This window comes from Podarcis pityusensis (genome assembly GCF_964106645.2).
Source record: "Podarcis pityusensis genome assembly, chromosome: 6".
NCBI classification, from domain to species: Eukaryota; Metazoa; Chordata; class Lepidosauria; order Squamata; family Lacertidae; genus Podarcis; species Podarcis pityusensis.
In genome coordinates, this window is record NC_138030.1 from 64,143,998 (window position 1) to 64,163,192 (window position 19,195).

At 43.0% G+C, this 19,195-nt stretch overlaps 1 protein-coding gene across 2 annotated transcripts in view; it reads right to left on the reverse strand.

Moving 5' to 3' along the window:
- Positions 1–19,195, reverse strand: part of NEGR1 (neuronal growth regulator 1) — a 466,181-nt gene that overhangs the window by 167,327 nt on the left and 279,659 nt on the right. For both annotated transcript variants that reach the window (XM_081008954.1, XM_081008955.1), the window contains exon 3: positions 3,714–3,839. In XM_081008954.1, the coding sequence (XP_080865080.1) occupies positions 3,714–3,839 (126 nt within the window). The remainder of the gene's footprint in view (positions 1–3,713; positions 3,840–19,195) is intronic.

Genomic DNA, 19,195 nt, shown 5'->3' on the forward strand with positions numbered 1-19,195 from the left:
ACGTAACTGGAGCATTCTCTCAGGCCTTATTTTAAATGAATGATTCTGTTTCTAGTTAATACTTATGTCCAAATGGAACACTATTCAGTTAAGTGTAATCAATTCATTCATTTTGTTCATTCATTAAAATGTAATTCAAGTGTTCTATGGATCTGCATGGCTGCAGTTGTGCAAATGAAACTAAATATTATGTCTACCAAAGAACTGAGACACCATGACCCCTATCTGTAGCAGAATCATAGAACTGTATAGAGTTGGAAGAGACCCAAATGCAGGAATCTCAACTAAAACATCCATGACAGAGGCAAGTGTGTTCTGGGTGAGTTGGTTTAGAGTGGAAAGTGGGGAGAGAACATTTAGCCATTTCTCTACCCATCAGATTTCTTTTCCCTTCCAATTGTTCCTATTTTACTTTTTGCAGTAACAGAGTCTTGAAAAAAAAAATTCTTAGGAGACTGGGAAAACATCTCTATAATGCCTTAGCGAATAGGTATCCTGCCCTAGGACAGGGGACCAAACTCAGTAGCTTGCTGTTCCCTTTTTCTAAGCTTTAACTTTTTCCACAAGTTTTCATGGGATTATACTTATTCAGGCTGCAGATTGAGGGAAGCATATTGGAACACTCACCCAAAACTTCCCTGTTATCCTAGCTCTCAACATGCAGGGGCATCTTTACTGAAAAGGATCCAGATATGCATTCTAAAGCTGTACATTCCAGGAACTCCTAAATATTTGAATCAGACTTTATTGGTTCAGCACCATCTGGCATTAACAAGTGTTTAACTTGCATTCATCTCCACTGATTATTCCCAGTGGCTGATTACTAGAGAACATTTTTTTTCTGTAGAACATTCATGCATCAACCAATCATTCAGAATGCAAAAGGGGTGGCCATGACTGGGAAGGATCCAGAGTTCCTCCTTGTGGATCTTTTCTGCACAATCCTAATTGATTTTGTTATCCAAAGGTAATTTTTTTAGTTTCAATTTACCTAAGTAGGCCCAATTCTCATGCAATGTAGATAAATAGAAGTTTTTATGAAGACATCATTCATCAAAGGATGCTATCTCATGGGAGTAAGCTATTCATTTCTAATCTCTTGATCCAATGAGTTGGCCACATTCATCAGCAGGATCACCTGTTTACTCAGAAGGAAGTCCCAGTGTGTTAAATGGAGCTTACTTTTTAGTAAGTGTGTTTAGGATTGAAGAAAAGACTTAAGTTACTGCCTTGATATATCTTATGAAAGAGCAGTTTATAAATATTTCTATATATAAATAAATCCTGTGCTGATTTAATCAGAAATTCAGCTGTGGGGGGACATTCCAAATTTCTCTTTGCACTGAAATTGCAAGGTGGCAGCAAGGTTCTGCTAATGTCATTTTCACAATGCAACTCAAGGCCCCGTGTCGCCTTTTAGGAGAGTTCACGTCCTAGGTTCCCACTTTGAAGACTCCCCAAGGTTCCCAACACAATTTTGTTTGACATTTAGTTAAAGACCACCTTTATGAAGTAACTGATTTTTCTACTCCCTTGGTGGTCACTTAAAAAGGTTTAATTGTTGCTCTTTTAAAGGTCACTATTAGTAATTCTTTCAAGCCCTCCACTATAAAGCAAAGTGCTGCTTAGCCTTTCTTTTAGGCATGCTAGGATGTGGCTCCAGCGCCTACATCCATACGAGGTTGATTTACTATCTAAATATTGTCTAACTACCAGAATAAGCTCTTAAACCCAACATAAACTCTCCTCCTTGAAGTTGCAGTTGGTGGCCATTTTGTCAATGCTAGTCATCTGACACAGAGATAGCCAACGTGGTGCTCTCCAATACCATTCATCAGCACTGACTACCCCTGATCTAGCGTCACCAACATGCATGGCATTCTATACAGCAAGAACAAAAAGAACAAAAAGAGGAGAGGGGAAGGCAGGCCTAAGAAGTCACCACCCTGAGATGATTAGTTGTTAAGGGGGAGGAAGGGAAAAGAGGCAAACAGAGTAAAAGAATGTAGAGGAGAAAGGAATGTGGAAGAAAGGGAAGCAAAGTATGTAAATGAAACTGAACAGAACCTGTGGCTCTTTAGACTACAACTCCCATCAGCCCCAGCCAGCATCACCCAAAGACAGGGATATGAAAAGCTGTAGTCCATCAACATCTCCAATTTACTTCTCTAGTCCATTTTCCTCCAAGAAGCTCAATAAAGCCCCTTTTTAAATTTGCCACAAACCTTCCCTGTGAAGTAAGTTGGGTTGAACTAGAGAACATCTGGCCCAATGACACACAGTAGGTTTCAGGGCTGAGTAAAGCCTATAGCCCTCTCTCTGCCTGAGGCTATCCCCTGCCCAACTCCCATTGTGGGAATGGAGGAGAAACAATCACTACTCACCCACTCCCTTTAGGGCCCTTCTCCTTCTAGGGCCACCTAATTCCCATGGTGGGATGGCAAAGATAGCATCGTGATGAGCAGCCTCCACCTGCCCGTGCTCACTCTAGGCCTCTCTTTCTCTATTAGTCTTGGTGCCTCCTGCACTTATGTGCATCTCCAAGATCACATATCCATCCTATCCTCCTTGAATTCCATACAACATGCAAGTTTCACGGGAAAGGGTTGCAGCTCCGTGGTAGAGGATCTGGTTTCCATGCAGAAGATACAAGGCTTGATCTCTGGCATGGCTAGGTAGGGATGGGGAGCATCTTGCCTGAAATTTTGGAGAGCTACTGCCAGACAGTATAGACAGGAGTTTCCCAAACTTGGATCTCCAACTGTTTTCAGACTACAGTCCCCATCAATTCTAACATTGGTCCTGCTAGCTAGGATTGATGAGTCTTCAGCTGTTTTTGGACTACAACTCCCAAATTTGGCAAACCCTAGTGTAGACAATACTGAGCTAGATGGACCAATAGTCTGAATTAGCATAGGGCAGCTTCCCATGTTCCTATGAGACAAGGGAGTATATCTCCATTGTTCTGGCAATGGAGCTGCAATTCCATACCATGCTGCTTCTGGCAGGAAGGCAGAATTCTGTTTCCATCATCTGAACAGGAATCCCCACTTGCAGCTTCCCTGCCACCTCCTTTGAGGCTGTTAACCTAGCTGTCTGTATTGCACCACTTCCATTGCCTGGAATCTGCATTCTCCCTTGCACAGGAAAGCAAGAGAAGAAAACATCAGGGTGGAGTCTATTAAATAGTTAAATAGCAATGTGTGTTGGGTGCCTGTGTAGGGTGGAGCATGAACAGATAAGAGCTAGAAACTAACTTCAGATCTCTTGCCTGAGGCACTCAAACATGAGAAGAAAGCCTTGAAAATGTGCAGTTTCCCCCCTTTCTCATTAACCAGTTTCACCTTTCCACAGGGTACTGATTTTGGCAGGAACTCAAAGCCAGAAACTGTCTGTTAACAATGAAACAAAACAAAACACACAGAAACACACATATATAACATTTTAAAGCTAATAGCTACTCTCTGACTGCTGTCATTTATATCACGGACTTTAGCCACCAGTATGATCCAATTAGTGATTCTAATCAAATTCTGTAACATATTTCAAATTTTCTAGCAAATTTCTAGGTTCCTGAACAACCTGGCACTTGGAATTCATATTAGACTTGTGTATAACTTAAAACAGCTGCAACAACCCAAACCGCCCACAAACACACCGAAACCTCATGCACACTGTGACAGAGAATCAAATTGAGCGGATTTTGAGCATACCTGATGGAGAGATATGTCTCCAAGAAATGGAAGGGTCTGGTTTCCCTGTGGCCAAGCAGGCCAGCGTGACGTTACTTCCTTCATTCACCACAATGTCATTTGAGATATGACTTATCTTTGGAGAAACTGAAACGACACAATAAAACACAGTTAAAGATTTCCTTAATCTGGGAAACCACTAGAGATGTCATTAAAGATGCAATATTGATATCGTTAGAATCCAGCTTCATCCCAAACAACAGTCACCCTTGCTCTGCAATGCACTATGCAAGGTTAAGTCTATATGCCCATTTTCTATAGGGAAATATCTCTACAAAGTAGCACCTCTGCATACAAACACAGGGATATGTTTCCTTGATAGTTTTTAGCTGATACAACATTCAGGCTGCAATTCTAAACACACTTACCTGGAAGTAAGCCCCTCCAAACTCAACAAGGAATGCCTTTGTACATGGCACTGAATTTTGGAGCATCACTATGAAAAACCTAGTAGGTTAATATTGCATTTATATTTCATTTTTCTTTGCCCATTATATCATTGCAACAACCCTGAGAGATAAGAACATATGAGAAAGTCTCAGACCAATCACCTATCTTGTCCAGCATTCTATTCTTACAGTAGCCAACCAGATTCCTGTAGCTGAACCTGACAGCTATAGCACCCTCTGTTATGTTTGACATTGACTAGTATTCAGAGGCACATTTCTCCTTACACTGAAGGTAATATATAGTCTTCATGACAAGAAGCCATTGGGTAGCTTAAGCCAGCATTGGATTTAGGGTAGTACTGGTAGTTTCCCTGCAACAGGGCACAAAGCCGAGGGAGTGCAAAATGATGATGATGATGATGATGATGATGATAATAATAATATCTAAATTTATACGTTCTTAATGGTGGTTATTTGGCTTCTTATACTATGTATCTTTTCACCATCAAACTCCAGAAGTAGGTTTACAATAGTAAAAACAGTAATAAAAACAAAAGTCCTAAATCTATTCATTTAAAATAAAACAATCCAACACAATAAATCACACCAAGAACAACATAGGCAACAGCATCAACCTCACAGACCTGCTAATCAGGGAAAGCTTTGGCTTGTTACAGGAAGACTGCGAAGGAGCTCATTCCTTTGATTTCTTGAGGATGAGCATGAGCACTTCATAAAGCGGGTGCCACTGTCAAGAAGGCCTTGTTCCTTGCAAATAAAAATTGTGGCAGTCATGTTCTTTGCAGATATTAAGCTGTTTCAAGTGATTTGTAGGCTGTGCTGTGCAGCTGTATTTATTTGCAATAAACCCTCCTGCACCAATTATTCTAGGTTTAGTGCACTGCTTGTGAAGAGATATTACTATGGGGACTAATTTATGAAACATTGTGTTTTTTTGGGAACCCAAATGTCAGTTCCAGCTGATGAACCAGGACTGGAACTCCTGAATCTGAACAGCTTTGTCCTCTCTCTCCTGTCTTCAGCACTCTGCTTCCCTCAGCCTCTTCTTCCCTCAGTTTAGTCTCTTCTCTGCTTCCCTCAGTTTAGTCTCTTTGGAGAACCCAGTTCTGCAGCAAAACCTTTCCTGAGCCACTTAGCCTCTCCTCAATTGCTCTTCTACTGCCGCCTGAGTTATTCCCACTGTACCTGCATTACTCACTTATTAATCCCTCATGAATATCCCCAGCCCTTTGGTTTTTGCATCAGATTGCAAACCCTCTAGATAGGAATGTATGTGTGATATCTTGTACAATGTTGGAGAGAATGATGAGAAACTCACTTGCCCCCCACAATTACACTCATGTCAGAATGACTCATAATATAAGTCAAGTGATTTTGTTGTTTTCCAGTAAGCAAAAACCTAAAACAAGAACTGGCAAAGTACCTGGAAATGATCGTTATATGTCAGTAGCCCCTGCTCCAGATACTACATCTTGCTACTTATGGATTACTCTTTCTTGCATGACTCAGAAATACTCTGGTTCTGCACACTCACATTTACATGGAGTTTGTATGGAAGATAGGTATCACAAAACAGCCACATTGCGGTGACAGGTTTCTGTCCCTTATCAGGCAATTCAATATCAGGAAGGATTGTGTACCTCTTAAACCACATTCACACCATATATTTAAAGCACTATGGTGCTACTTTAAACAGTCATGGCTTCCCCCCAAACAACCACCTCGGGAGCAGGGCTGGGGCGGGAGAGTGCTAGAGCCCTGTCTGGTTGAGTTGCATGGAATCAATTTCAATCCGTTAACCCCGAGGATGTGGACAGGCTGCTTGGACACGTGAAACCAACCACCTGTCTCCTTAATCCTTGCTCATCCTGGCTAATACAAGCAAGCCGGGAAGGGCTGGGCAATGGGCTCTGCGGGGTGGTGAATCCTTCCCCCTCTGTGAGGGAACGTTCCCAGACCCGCTGAAAGAGGCGGTCATTAAACCACCTCTTTAAAAAAACATATTTAGACCTGGCCAGTATGGCCAACTATCGCCCAGTCTCAAATCTTCCATTCTTGGGCAAGGTGATTGAGCGGGCGGTTGCTGAACAACTCCAGGCACGCCTGGAGGATGCGGACCATTTGGATCCCTTCCAGTCGGGATTCAGGCCTCATCATGGGACTGAAACAGCATTGGTCGCGTTGGCTGATTATCTCTGGCAGGCTAGGGACAAAGGTGAGAGCTGTTTCCTAGTTCTGCTGGATCTCTCAGCGGCTTTTGATACAATTGACCATAACATCCTTCTGGACCATCTAGAGGAGCTGGGGGCACTATTATACAGTGGTTCGGCTCCTTCCTCCTGGGCCATGTCCAGAAAGTGGTGTTGGGGGATGAGTGTTCAGAGCCCTGGGCCCTCACTTGTGGGGTGCCTCAGGGTTCCGTCCTCTCCCCCATGCTTTTCATCTACATGAAGCCACTGGGAGAGATCATCAGGGGGTTTGGGCTGGGTGTCCATCAATATGCGGATAATACCCAGCTCTGCCTCTCTTTTAAATCGGAACCAGTGAAGGCAGTGAAGGTCCTGTGTGAGTACCTGGAGGCGGTTAGAGGATGGATGGCAGCTAATGGATTGAGATTGAATCCTGACAAGACAGAAGTACTGTTCTTGGGGGACAGGGGCGGACTGATGTGGAGGACTCCCTGGTCTTGAATGGGATAACTGTGCCCCTGAAGGACCAGGTGTGCAGCCTGGGAGTCATTTTGGACTCACAGCTGTCCATGGAGGCACAGGTCAATTCTGTATCCAGGGCAGCTGTCTACCAGCTCCATCTGGTATGCAGGCTGAGACGCTACCTGCCCGCAGACTGTCTTGCCAGAGTGGTGCATGCTGTAGTTATCTCCCGCTTGGACTACTGCAATGCACTCTATGTGGAGCTACCTTTGAAGGTGACCCAGAAACTACAACTAATCCAGAATGCGGCAGCTAGACTGGTGACTGGGGGCTGCCGCCGAGACCATATAACACAGGTCCAGAAAGACATACATTGGCTCCCAGTACATTTCCGAGCACAATTCAAAGTGTTGGTGCTGATCTTTAAAGCCCTAAATGGCGTCGGCCCAGTATACCTGAAGGAGTGTCTCCATCCCCATCGTTCTGCCCAGACACTGAGGTCCAGTGCCAAGGGCCTTCTGGCGGTTCCCTCACTGTGAGAAGCAAAGCTACAGGGAACCCGACGGAGGGCCTTCTCGGTAGTGGCGCCTGCCCTGTGGAACACCCTCCCATCAGATGTCAAAGAGATAAACAACTACCTAACATTTAGAAGACATCTGAAGGCAGCCCTGTTTAGGGAAGTTTTTAATGTGTGACATTTTAATGTATTTTTAATCTTTGTTGGAAACCACCCAGAGTGGCTGGGGAAACCCAACCAGATGGGTGGGGTACAAAATAATAATAATAATAATAATAATAATAATAATAATAATAATTCTGAAAGCTGCAGTTTGTTCCCTGTGAAGAGGGATTGATTGTTAAACCACACTGGGAACTGTAGCTTGGGGAGCGGAATTGGGTTTCCCTAACAACTCTCTGCACCCTTAATGAATTACAGCTCCAATAATTCTTTGGGGAAAGATGTATCTGTTTAAAGTGATATCATAATACTTTAAATTACTGGTGTGAATGTAGCCTCAGAGCGTTGCTTTGGGTTATAAGAGGTGTTGCACTGAGAGATAAAAATGGGGGGAAGCTGGATGAAAATATCTGCTTCGTTTTCATGTCTCCTTCTGGAGTACAATAATTACCTGTTTGAACTTTAGAAATATTCCTTTCTTGTCTCTTGAACTATCAGTTTTATTATTTGCATACCCTCCAGCATTCCTCAGATGGAACATTCTCACTCCCCCCCCCAACTGACCCTCCTTGAAGCCCCATTTTTGCCCATCTTCTTCCACAGAACATGTCCTTCAGAAGAAAGGAGAGGACTACCACACCAATAGGACACAGCACACATGCCCTCCACTGTCTGGAGGAAACCCCTTAATCCCAGTCTTATATCATTACCCTGGGAGACACACACACACACACACACACACAGAGAGAGAGAGAGAGAGAGAGAGAGAGAGAGAGAGAGAGAGAGACAGACAGACAGACAGACAGCAATAAATATATTTTAGAAAGGGGCAAGATTAGACACAGACACACAAAGCATTATTTTTTTTAAATCAAGACTCCTTGTGCCCCACTTTGCTCCCCCTTTCTTCCTGCCCAGGACAACTCTGCCCTCTGCCTGCCTTGGTGGATGAAGCTTCTCGTCCTCCTCACCGGCTCTCCAGCACTCACTACAAGCTGCTCAAGGGAGGATTCTGGCAGCAGTGGCCCTGGAGAGGCCCTGGAATGCTCCCTTGCTTCTGCTGCTGCTCAGAACAAGCACCCGCTCATCCTCTTTCCTGAGCTTGGCAGCAGTGGCGCAGGCATGAAAAATAAAAACATTCCAGGATCAAATCAGAAGCCAAGGTGGCTTTTATATTTCCAAGACTGTTCCTGGAAAACCAGGACACTAGGAGAGTATGTACTTACATGTCAGCATCACCTAAGCGATGAATTTCTACAAACAAGACACCTGACTAAAGGATATCCTTGAGTCCCCACTCATGTAACTGCTATGAAACTTCAATAATATTTCCACTAGGTGTTCTTTGTGGCATGTTAGCAAGCAATATTAGCTTACCCAAATTCCTTTGACTTATGTGCCTTAAAGACCTTTCTTTCCTATATTGGGGGATAGGAATGAAGCAGAGGTACTGTGGATGAACAACTGTCTTAACCATATAGGAAGATACTGGTTGGAAATCACTAAGCTAGGAGGTCACAGGTAAAAGGTACACATTGCACTGAGAGGATACAGCATAAATCAAAATGATTTCAGTTCATATTCTCATTTCCCCTCTTATTAGTTCTACAAGATTGTAGGCGACAATCCAATCCTGAGGCAAAGATATTGAGCAGACTGTTTAGGCATCAAAAACTTACAAGGTTCATTTAAACTAAGTGAAACAAAGCATTAGGCACCAGAACAGAGACTTCTGGGATCACACTATCAACCAGAACTACATCGCCACCTTGTATATTTTAATCTGAGTCAGAAAATTATGTGGGGCCATGTAATGCCTTGTTTATGATGATCAAAGAACACCAGAAGCTTTAGCAAGCCTCACTGGCATTTCTAGTTGGTGTTTAATCATAGCAGTTGTGGTTGGTATTTTAGCAATTGTAACAGGAGCCTCTAATCCTTATTACGTAACTTGCAGCTTTGAAGTTTAGCAGTCTGTCCTCACATCAATCAGGAACTGCCCATTTGTCCTTTTTCACCTATCATTTATGAATTCCAGAGTTGGAAATGCCTCCCCCGAAATCTCAAGGGGATGACAAGATTAAAACTCAAATTGTTAGTAATCATGTTTTGGCGTGGTTCTGATGCTTTGCATGTACATTCAGGGGATAACAAAACAAAGCAAAAGCCCTGTAATGATATGTATCGGGTCGCACTGGTCAAACAGCTCTATAAAAATTACATAGTGGCAGAATCGATAAAAATAATTCCGACTAGCTCTCTTCACAAGAGCTGCTGCAAGACTGCACGGACGAACACCAATCAATTCGAGGCAGACTTCCAGGATGGAGGGAGCGCATGGAATGTTTATTGAACCTGGCCTAGGGACTTCACATGCCTACTATTGCATCCTTGAAAAGCAACTCTTCAGCATTTTCTTTTCTTTTTCTTTTCTACGTATATAAAAAGCAACTCTGCTTCTCACTAGCTAGGAGGGGATTCGCTCCAGATTGTTTCCAAGATATGGGAGGCAGTTTAAAAACAAAAAGAAAAAGAAAAAGAAAAAGAAAAAGAAACGCTTCCTGTTTATTTCTACAATACAAATTATTTTCATGTGGGCACAATTTCAGCTATTGATTTTTCCCGAGGAGACTTAACATTTCCAGTGCAGCATAACAGCGGATGACACAGTAAACACTCAAGAGGAATCATGCTGTGGGCAACATCACTTTGGAGCCCCCAGCAGCCCAGAGTTTAGATGGTTTCTAGGTTCAGGCAGGCAATCAGTGCTTTCAGCATGCAGAAATGTGGGCTATGTCTTATTTTCTTTACGGCCCTTACTCTACACTTTCCACACAATGCAATATCTATGTTTCTTCTTCTTCTTTCTTCTTTTTAAAATTTGTAAACTGCCCTTCCCCTGAAGATCGCAGGGCAGTTCACAACATAAAAATACAAAATGAGAACATAAAATACATAACAAAAACAAACCAATAACCACCCTCCCACAAATACATTCAAAAGGCCATAGAATGTTAAGCAGCCCAAGACCTGGTTACAGAGAAGTGTTTTCATCTTGCACCTAAAGATACGTAATGAAGGTTGCAGGTGAGCCTCCCTGGGGAGCACATTCCACAAGCAGGGAGCTATCACAGCAAATACCCATTCTCGTGTTGCCACACTCTGGACCTCTCATGTTAGAGGCACATGGAGAAGGGCCTCACATGACAGACCCTCCAAGTGTCCCTATTTTCCAGGGACAGTCCCAGTTTTACAAAAGCCATCCCGGTTTCTGATTTGATCCCAGAATGTCCCACTTTTCCTTAGGTTGTCCCTATTTTCATCAAAGAAATGTTTGAAGGTATGGAGTTATCCGACCCCTGAGCCATCTGAAGGCAGCCCTTTATAGCAAAGTTCTCTTAATGTTTAATGTTTTATTATGTTTATATATATATTGGGAGCCACCCAGAGCAGCTGGGGCAACCTAGTCAGATAGATGGGGTATAAATAGTAAAATTATTATTATAGAATAGGACATCCCTATTTTCACTGGAGAAATGTTGGAGGGTATGACATGATGGTCATAGGGTCCAGGTTAGTTCAGATGGGGAGAAGCAGTCCTTGAGGTATGGCCATCCTGAGCCATTTAAGGCTTTATGGATCAAAACCAGAACTTTGAATTGGACCAAGAAACTAATTGGCAACCAGTGCAGTCAAGCAGGATTGGTGTAATATGATCAAATCCTCTTGCCCCAGTGAGCAACCTCACTGCCAAATTCTGCACCAGCTGAAGTTTCTGAACTGTCTTCAGAGGCAGCCCCACATATAACATGCGGGAGGGATGGGACTGCAAAGGATCCCCAAGAAGCAGGCATTCCAAAGGCCATAAAGAGCAGACGCAATTTTGGAAGCGCTGACTCCATTGGTATAAAGGAAGCTCTGTGCTGTGGCTTTGATTGAGACACAATATCTGTTTATTGTACAGCTGTGATTCTAATCAAACAGTGTTGGCACTGACTGCCTTGGAAGGCCACAGAGCAGCTCATCCACAAATGGGTGAAAAGCAAGCTGTATCCATTTGCAGACAGCCAGTGGGTTCTGCTCCAGGCGCCTGGGACAGTGTCTCTGTTTGGAGTGAGGGAAATTGTGTATTTATTATACTTTTGAGTATGGTTTGTGACGCACAGTTTGTGAACAAGCATCAGCATGGATAGATTTTTTAAAAAATGAAAATAATTGGGTTTAGAGCACTAGAGGTTATACAACTGCACAGCAGACTGACAGCTAACAGGTACAGTATTTAGACTGTGCATCTGCCGAATTTCTGCCTGTTAGGCAGCAGCTATTTTATTTTATTTATTTTATAAGGCACAGGGAAAGGGGAAAAAAATAATTAAAAGGAAGTTGGCAATCCTGGTCAAATGAATCAACCTGGGTCGTGTGATCATCATCTGAGGCCTTTTTTCATGTGCCTCCTCTGTCCAGAAGATGGTAACATGAGAGTGGACCTTTTCTATGGTGGCTCACCACTTGTGGAATGCTCACTCCAGGGAAGCTTGCCTGATACCTTCACTGCATATCTTTAGGCACCAGGCAAAAACTTTTTCTCTTCCTCCTAGGCCTTTGGCTAATTAAACAATCTATGCCCTATGCCTCTAAGGGTCCATTTCCATATTAGCTTTACAGCATGCTTTCCAGGGGAGGCAATGATAGTAGAAGAAGAAGCTAGAGCAAAGACTGAAACCCATGGTCCCCAAGATACCGTTGGATTACAACTCCTGACAATCCCAGCCAGAAAGGCAAGTGGGCAGCGAAGATCTGAGTTGCAGTCTAGCAGCATCTGGATGGCCACAGGTTCCCCATCCCTGAGCCAGGATTTGTGCTTCACCCACATAGCCCAGAACATCTGACATTGCTTTTGCAGTGTGGGAAGGAACTGGTCTGCAGAAGCTCCCAGACTGATGAGGTCTGTAAACTCCCTGAGATGCAGAACTGCAAAGTGCCCTGCATACTCATGACACTACAGTGGTACCTCGGGTTACAGACACTTCAGGTTACAGACTCTGCTAACCCAGAAATAGTACCTCTGGTTAAGAACTTTGCTTCAGGATGAGAACAGAAATCGTGCTCTGGTGGCGTGGCGGCAGCAGGAGGCCCCATTAGCTAAAGTGGTGCTTCAGGTTAAGAACGGACCTCCAGAACGAATTAAGTTCTTAACCTGAGGTACCACTGTATATAAATTATAGTAAAGAATGATAAAAGTTTCTTAGTCAAGCAGCTGGGTTTATAATGATAAGGAGATAGCAGTCCAGAGACTTGAGCTGTCTGAAGAATACAGAAATTGGCCATCCCTGGCAGAACTCCAGAAATGCAGACAGAGAAAATGAAAACATGCGTTTGGCATGTGAGTACGGGATGAAGCAGATGATGCGAGGCAAATGTTTTGTAAGCGATGCAAATCAAAACTGCTGAAAATATAATTGGAATATCATACAGACGGTACAGCCATATCCTTGGATTCTATGTTTGCTTTATGGCTAGTCTTATTACTATTAGACATAACTTTATTAGTTCCCTGTCTCTGAACAAATACACAGTCGGATACAAAACACAAACATTATTAAAAAGGTAATAGATACACACTCGTTGTAGGCCAACAAACACCTGCGACTGAAGTCAGGTGGACTGTACAAATCCCTGCATGAATTTTGCATGCCACTCAGACAGTTGGTTGTATCCAAGACTAGTTCTACTAAGGGGCTTATTTTACTTACTTTACCTCTCTACTTTTCAGGCACGGACTGAACTTTAAAGCTCTGGGTCCAAACACACCTTTTTGTGTGTGTGCTCCAGAGGTTTCCCACAACCCCCCCCCCCCATTATTTACCGCTGCAGCATAGCAAATGGCAATCTGCAGAAAACCTTAATGGACTTTTGTTGCAATTCTGCTTTAAAGAGTGGGTTTCCATAGTGAAAGCTTTGGGGAGAAAAAAGAGCAGTCAGAAATGGAGCTCTAAAGTGCAGGCCTGTTGCTGGAAAGCTCAGGGCCAAAGTGAGCAAGACTAACTTAGATTCATTAGTAAAAAATTCTTTCCTGTAGCACCTTAAAGACCAACTAAGTTAGTTCTTGGTATAAGCTTTCGTGTGCATGCACACTTCTTCAGATACACTGAAACAGAAGTTACCAGATCCTTCTATATATTGAGAAGGTGGGGAGGGGTATTACTTAGAAGGGTGGTGGGAATCGGAGATTGGCAGATAGCTGAGATGAGCCTGTTGACGACTCTTAACGACTGTAATAGGTCTTACAGGAAAAGGCAAGGGGTGAGAAGGTGAGAAATGGCTTAGTCATGTATAATGAGATAAGAATCCGATGTCTCTGTTCAGACCAGGTTTCTCTATTGTTTTAAGTTTGGTAATGAGTTGTAATTCAGCAGCTTCTCTTTCCAGTCTATTTCTGAAATTCCTTTGTAGTAAAACAGCTACTTTGAGATCTTGTATAGAATGTCCTGGGAGATTGAAGTGTTCTCCTACTGGTTTCTCTGTTTTGTGATTCTTGATGTCAGATTTATGTCCGTTTATTCTTTGGCGTAAGGTTTGGCCTGTTTGTCCAATATAGAGAGCTGAAGGACACTGTTGGCATTTGATGGCATACACAATGTTAGACGATGAGCAATTAAATAGTCCCGAGATGGTATGTGTGATGTTGTTGGGGCCAGTAATGGTGTTGTCCGGGTGTATGTGGCAGCAAAGTTGGCATCTGGGTTTATTGCAGGCTCTGGTGCCAGTGTCCGTGTTAAGTCTGGTTGTAGTATTATTGTGGGTTAGGAGTTGTTTAAGATTGGGTGGCTGTCTGTAGGCAATGAAAGGTCTTCCTCCCAGAGCTTGAGAAAGAGAACTGTCATTGTCCAGGAGAGGTTGTAGATCTCTGATGATGCGTTGAACTGTTTTAACTTGGGAGCTGTATGTGATGACTAGTGGAGTTCTGTTATTTTCTTTTTTGGGTCTGTCTTGCAGCAAGTTCTCTCTGGGTATCAGTCTGGCTCTGTTGATCTGTTGTCTAACTTCATCTGCTGGGTATTTTAGTTCTGAGAAGGTTTGCTGTAGATCTCTTAGGTGAGAGTCTCTGTCTGTAGAATTGGAACAGATGTGGCTGTAACGTAGTGCCTGGCTATATACAATGGACTGTTTGGTATGTTTGGGATGGTAGCTAGAGGCATGTAGATATGTTTGTCGGTCAGTTGGTTTACGGTATAAGGTGGTGTCTATGCGTCCATCCTGTATTTTTATAGTAGTGTCCAAAAAATGTATTTCTTGCATAGATTCTCACAGCAAGCACTCAGCCCAGCCGAGGAATCAGTCCTTTCACGTGGACTGTCATTCTGCCCTGCCAAATCCCCACACATGATCCAGTTCTACGGGGACTTGGAAGCATTTTTCCGCCGTTTACGCCTGAAGGAGTATTTTCAACACACACAACAACAAGACAAATCAGAACAAACAACAACTTCACAACACAACACCTCTCAACCCACTGGAGAACAACAACCACCCTCCCAACAGAACACTGACCACCAACTACCACTGAAAAAGTGTTACACAAAAAGGGACTCCACATGGACCCCTCCTGATGGACGCAATACCACACTGGACTTGTACATTGACTGCTTCCGCCACAGAATCCAAACAGATGTAACCAGAAAACACCATCGCTTACAACAAAATCTAAACCATGCTGAAAGGAGAGCCATAGATAATCTCAGAAACAACCCAAACATTATAATTAAAGAAGCAGACAAAGGGGGAGCTGTCGTCATCATGAACAAAACTGACTACATTCAGGAGGCTCGCAGACAACTTTCCAATACCGCCTTTTACACAAAATTGAACTCAGACCCCACACAAGAATACAAGAAAGAACTGAACAAGATTGTTAAGGAGCTACCCCCACACATCCAAGAACAGATCCTCACCAACACACCAACAGAACCTCGACCAGGAACTTTCTATCTTCTACCTAAAATACACAAACCAGGAAATCCAGGACGCCCCATCATTTCAGGTATTGGCACTATTACAGTGGGTGTCTCCGGTTATATGGACTCTGTTCTGAAACCATATGCCATCAGTGCTCCCAGCTATGTACGTGACACCACAGATTTTCTGAGGAAAATACAATCTTTAAATAATCTTCCCAACAATACTATACTAGCTACTATGGACGTGGAATCTCTGTATACCAACATCCCACACAACGATGGTTTACAAGCTATAAGGAACACCATTTCAGATAAAACCACAGCGGACCTTGCCACCAAACTCTGCCAATTTGTCCTTACCCACAACAACTTCAAATTCGGTGATGACCTGTTCCTTCAGATCAGCGGCACAGCAATGGGCACCCGCATGGCCCCACAGTATGCCAACATCTTCATGGCAGATTTAGAACAACGTTTCCTAAACTCCTACCCACTCAAACCTCTCTTGTACCTACGATACATTGACGATATTTTTATCATCTGGACACATGGTCAACAGACCCTGGACACCTTTCACCAGAAATTCAATGATTTTCACCCCACAATCAACCTTACAATGAATCAATCTATGCAAGAAATACATTTTTTGGACACTACTATAAAAATACAGGATGGACGCATAGACACCACCTTATACCGTAAACCAACTGACCGACAAACATATCTACATGCCTCTAGCTACCATCCCAAACATACCAAACAGTCCATTGTATATAGCCAGGCACTACGTTACAGCCGCATCTGTTCCAATTCTACAGACAGAGACTCTCACCTAAGAGATCTACAGCAAACCTTCTCAGAACTAAAATACCCAGCAGATGAAGTTAGACAACAGATCAACAGAGCCAGACTGATACCCAGAGAGAACTTGCTGCAAGACAGACCCAAAAAAGAAAATAACAGAACTCCACTAGTCATCACATACAGCTCCCAAGTTAAAACAGTTCAACGCATCATCAGAGATCTACAACCTCTCCTGGACAATGACAGTTCTCTTTCTCAAGCTCTGGGAGGAAGACCTTTCATTGCCTACAGACAGCCACCCAATCTTAAACAACTCCTAACCCACAATAATACTACAACCAGACTTAACACGGACACTGGCACCAGAGCCTGCAATAAACCCAGATGCCAACTTTGCTGCCACATACACCCGGACAACACCATTACTGGCCCCAACAACATCACACATACCATCTCGGGACTATTTAATTGCTCATCGTCTAACATTGTGTATGCCATCAAATGCCAACAGTGTCCTTCAGCTCTCTATATTGGACAAACAGGCCAAACCTTACGCCAAAGAATAAACGGACATAAATCTGACATCAAGAATCACAAAACAGAGAAACCAGTAGGAGAACACTTCAATCTCCCAGGACATTCTATACAAGATCTCAAAGTAGCTGTTTTACTACAAAGGAATTTCAGAAATAGACTGGAAAGAGAAGCTGCTGAATTACAACTCATTACCAAACTTAAAACAATAGAGAAACCTGGTCTGAACAGAGACATCGGATTCTTATCTCATTATACATGACTAAGCCATTTCTCACCTTCTCACCCCTTGCCTTTTCCTGTAAGACCTATTACAGTCGTTAAGAGTCGTCAACAGGCTCATCTCAGCTATCTGCCAATCTCCGATTCCCACCACCCTTCTAAGTAATACCCCTCCCCACCTTCTCAATATACAGAAGGATCTGGTAACTTCTGTTTCAGTGTATCTGAAGAAGTGTGCATGCACACGAAAGCTTATACCAAGAACTAACTTAGTTGGTCTTTAAGGTGCTACAGGAAAGAATTTTTTACTTCGACTATGGCAGACCAACACGGCTACCCATCTGTAATTAGATTCATTAGTTTGAATTGGTGTCCTCTGACTAGAATACAATCCAGTTCTGGTAACAGAAACTTCTTTGTCTCTTTCTATTGCTAATGAACCCTCCTTACTACTAACAATTTCCCATAGGGAGGGAAATGCCCCATTACCTGCCAATGACATGCTCTAAACCTAACCATTATCAGAGGTTAATGTATTATATTCTGTGAAGGAACCCAACCCTTCAGTTTATAGCAAGAGTTAAGATGCTTAAAACTTCACTCATGGGCCAAAACCACATGGGTACAGATGGGGGATGTCAAAGCAACTGCCACCCCCATTTGTTAAAATATACAAGCAGAGCAGAGAAAGCTTGAAAGCCTGACACAATTATGGTAGGGATGGATAGATGGGTAAATGAGTCTGTTTCCAGTCTGTATCACATGCATGTGTTCAGTGCACCCAAAAGTCTGCTCCGTCCCATTTCCAAAGTAGTCTGTAAATAAACATTTGAATTTAAGTACATCTTTATATATGTCCTTTTACAGTGCAAAACTGTTATCCCTGTCTGCACAGAACTAATTCTTCTTGACTTCAGTGGCCTTCCTAGGTGTATAGGACTGAAGACACACACACACACACCATTTTGAAAGTATTTTGATTCTATTGCTGTGAAGTTGTGACTGCAACCGAACATTCAGAAGCATGGAAGGCAGGGAACAACTAAGACCCAATCCACATATTAGTTCAGGAACAAATGTGCTGATTTAATCTTGGTTTCTATCAGACATGCATTGCATAATTTGGTTTAAGAATACTCTCATTTAAAATGGCAAGTTTGAAAACTTATAATGCTATAGATTTTCATTAAACAAATGAAAAAAGCCCCCTCCAACATCCATGAATTTTTAGCACACCCAAAACATGCAAAAGAGAAACTTGTCTTATGTTTTGGATGCTGGGGGTGGGGTGGGGAACAGTTTCAAGAAACTAATGTGATCCCCTGTAGTTGGAAGCTAAAACAGCTGTAGTACATCTGCTTTTCAATGGACACTCCCCCCCCAACCTCCAAGAATTGCCCAGATTATATCATTCACTACACAGGGTCTCCATGCAAAATTCCATACTGATCAGACAAAGAGTCTTGATTTTACAATGAATAGAATTTACAGGCTTTGTAAAATAGAGTATTAGGAAAAAATTGAGCAATTGTGGTCACTTTACAGACTAAGAATTCTGGAGCTGGTTGCCTTTGACCACACATTTACACAGAATGTTCAGAATAAAATGCTGAGTCCATAATTCTTTCTTCCCCCATACTCCCAAGAACCTTCCTGATTACCTTTCCCCTTCCTACATTACAGCAGCAAAATCCAATATATGTATAGCTTACTAAAACAGTAGAAGCAAGCACAAAGCCTTGTGTATGTGTAGGTGTAGGTAAAGGACCCCTGTACAGTTAAGTCCAGTCAAAGGCAACTATGGGGTACAGCGCCCATCTCGCTTCAGGCCAAGGGAGCCAGTGTTTGTCCACAGGCAGCTTTTTCAGGTCATGTGGACAGCATGAGTAAACCACTTCTGGCACAACGGGACACTGTGACCAGTGCCAGAGCACCCAGAAACACCCTTCCCCTTCCTGCCGCAGCGGTACCTATTTATCTACTTGTACTGGTATGCTTTGCACTGCTGAGTTGGCAGAAACTGGGACAGAGCAACAGGAACTCACCCCACTGACCTTCCGATCGGTAAGCCCAAGAGGCTCACTGGCTTAGACCACAGCATTACCTGCTCCCTGATGTATATGTACATGTATATGTACATGTGCATGTGCATGTGCATATGTATATGTATGTGTTTGTGCTGAAG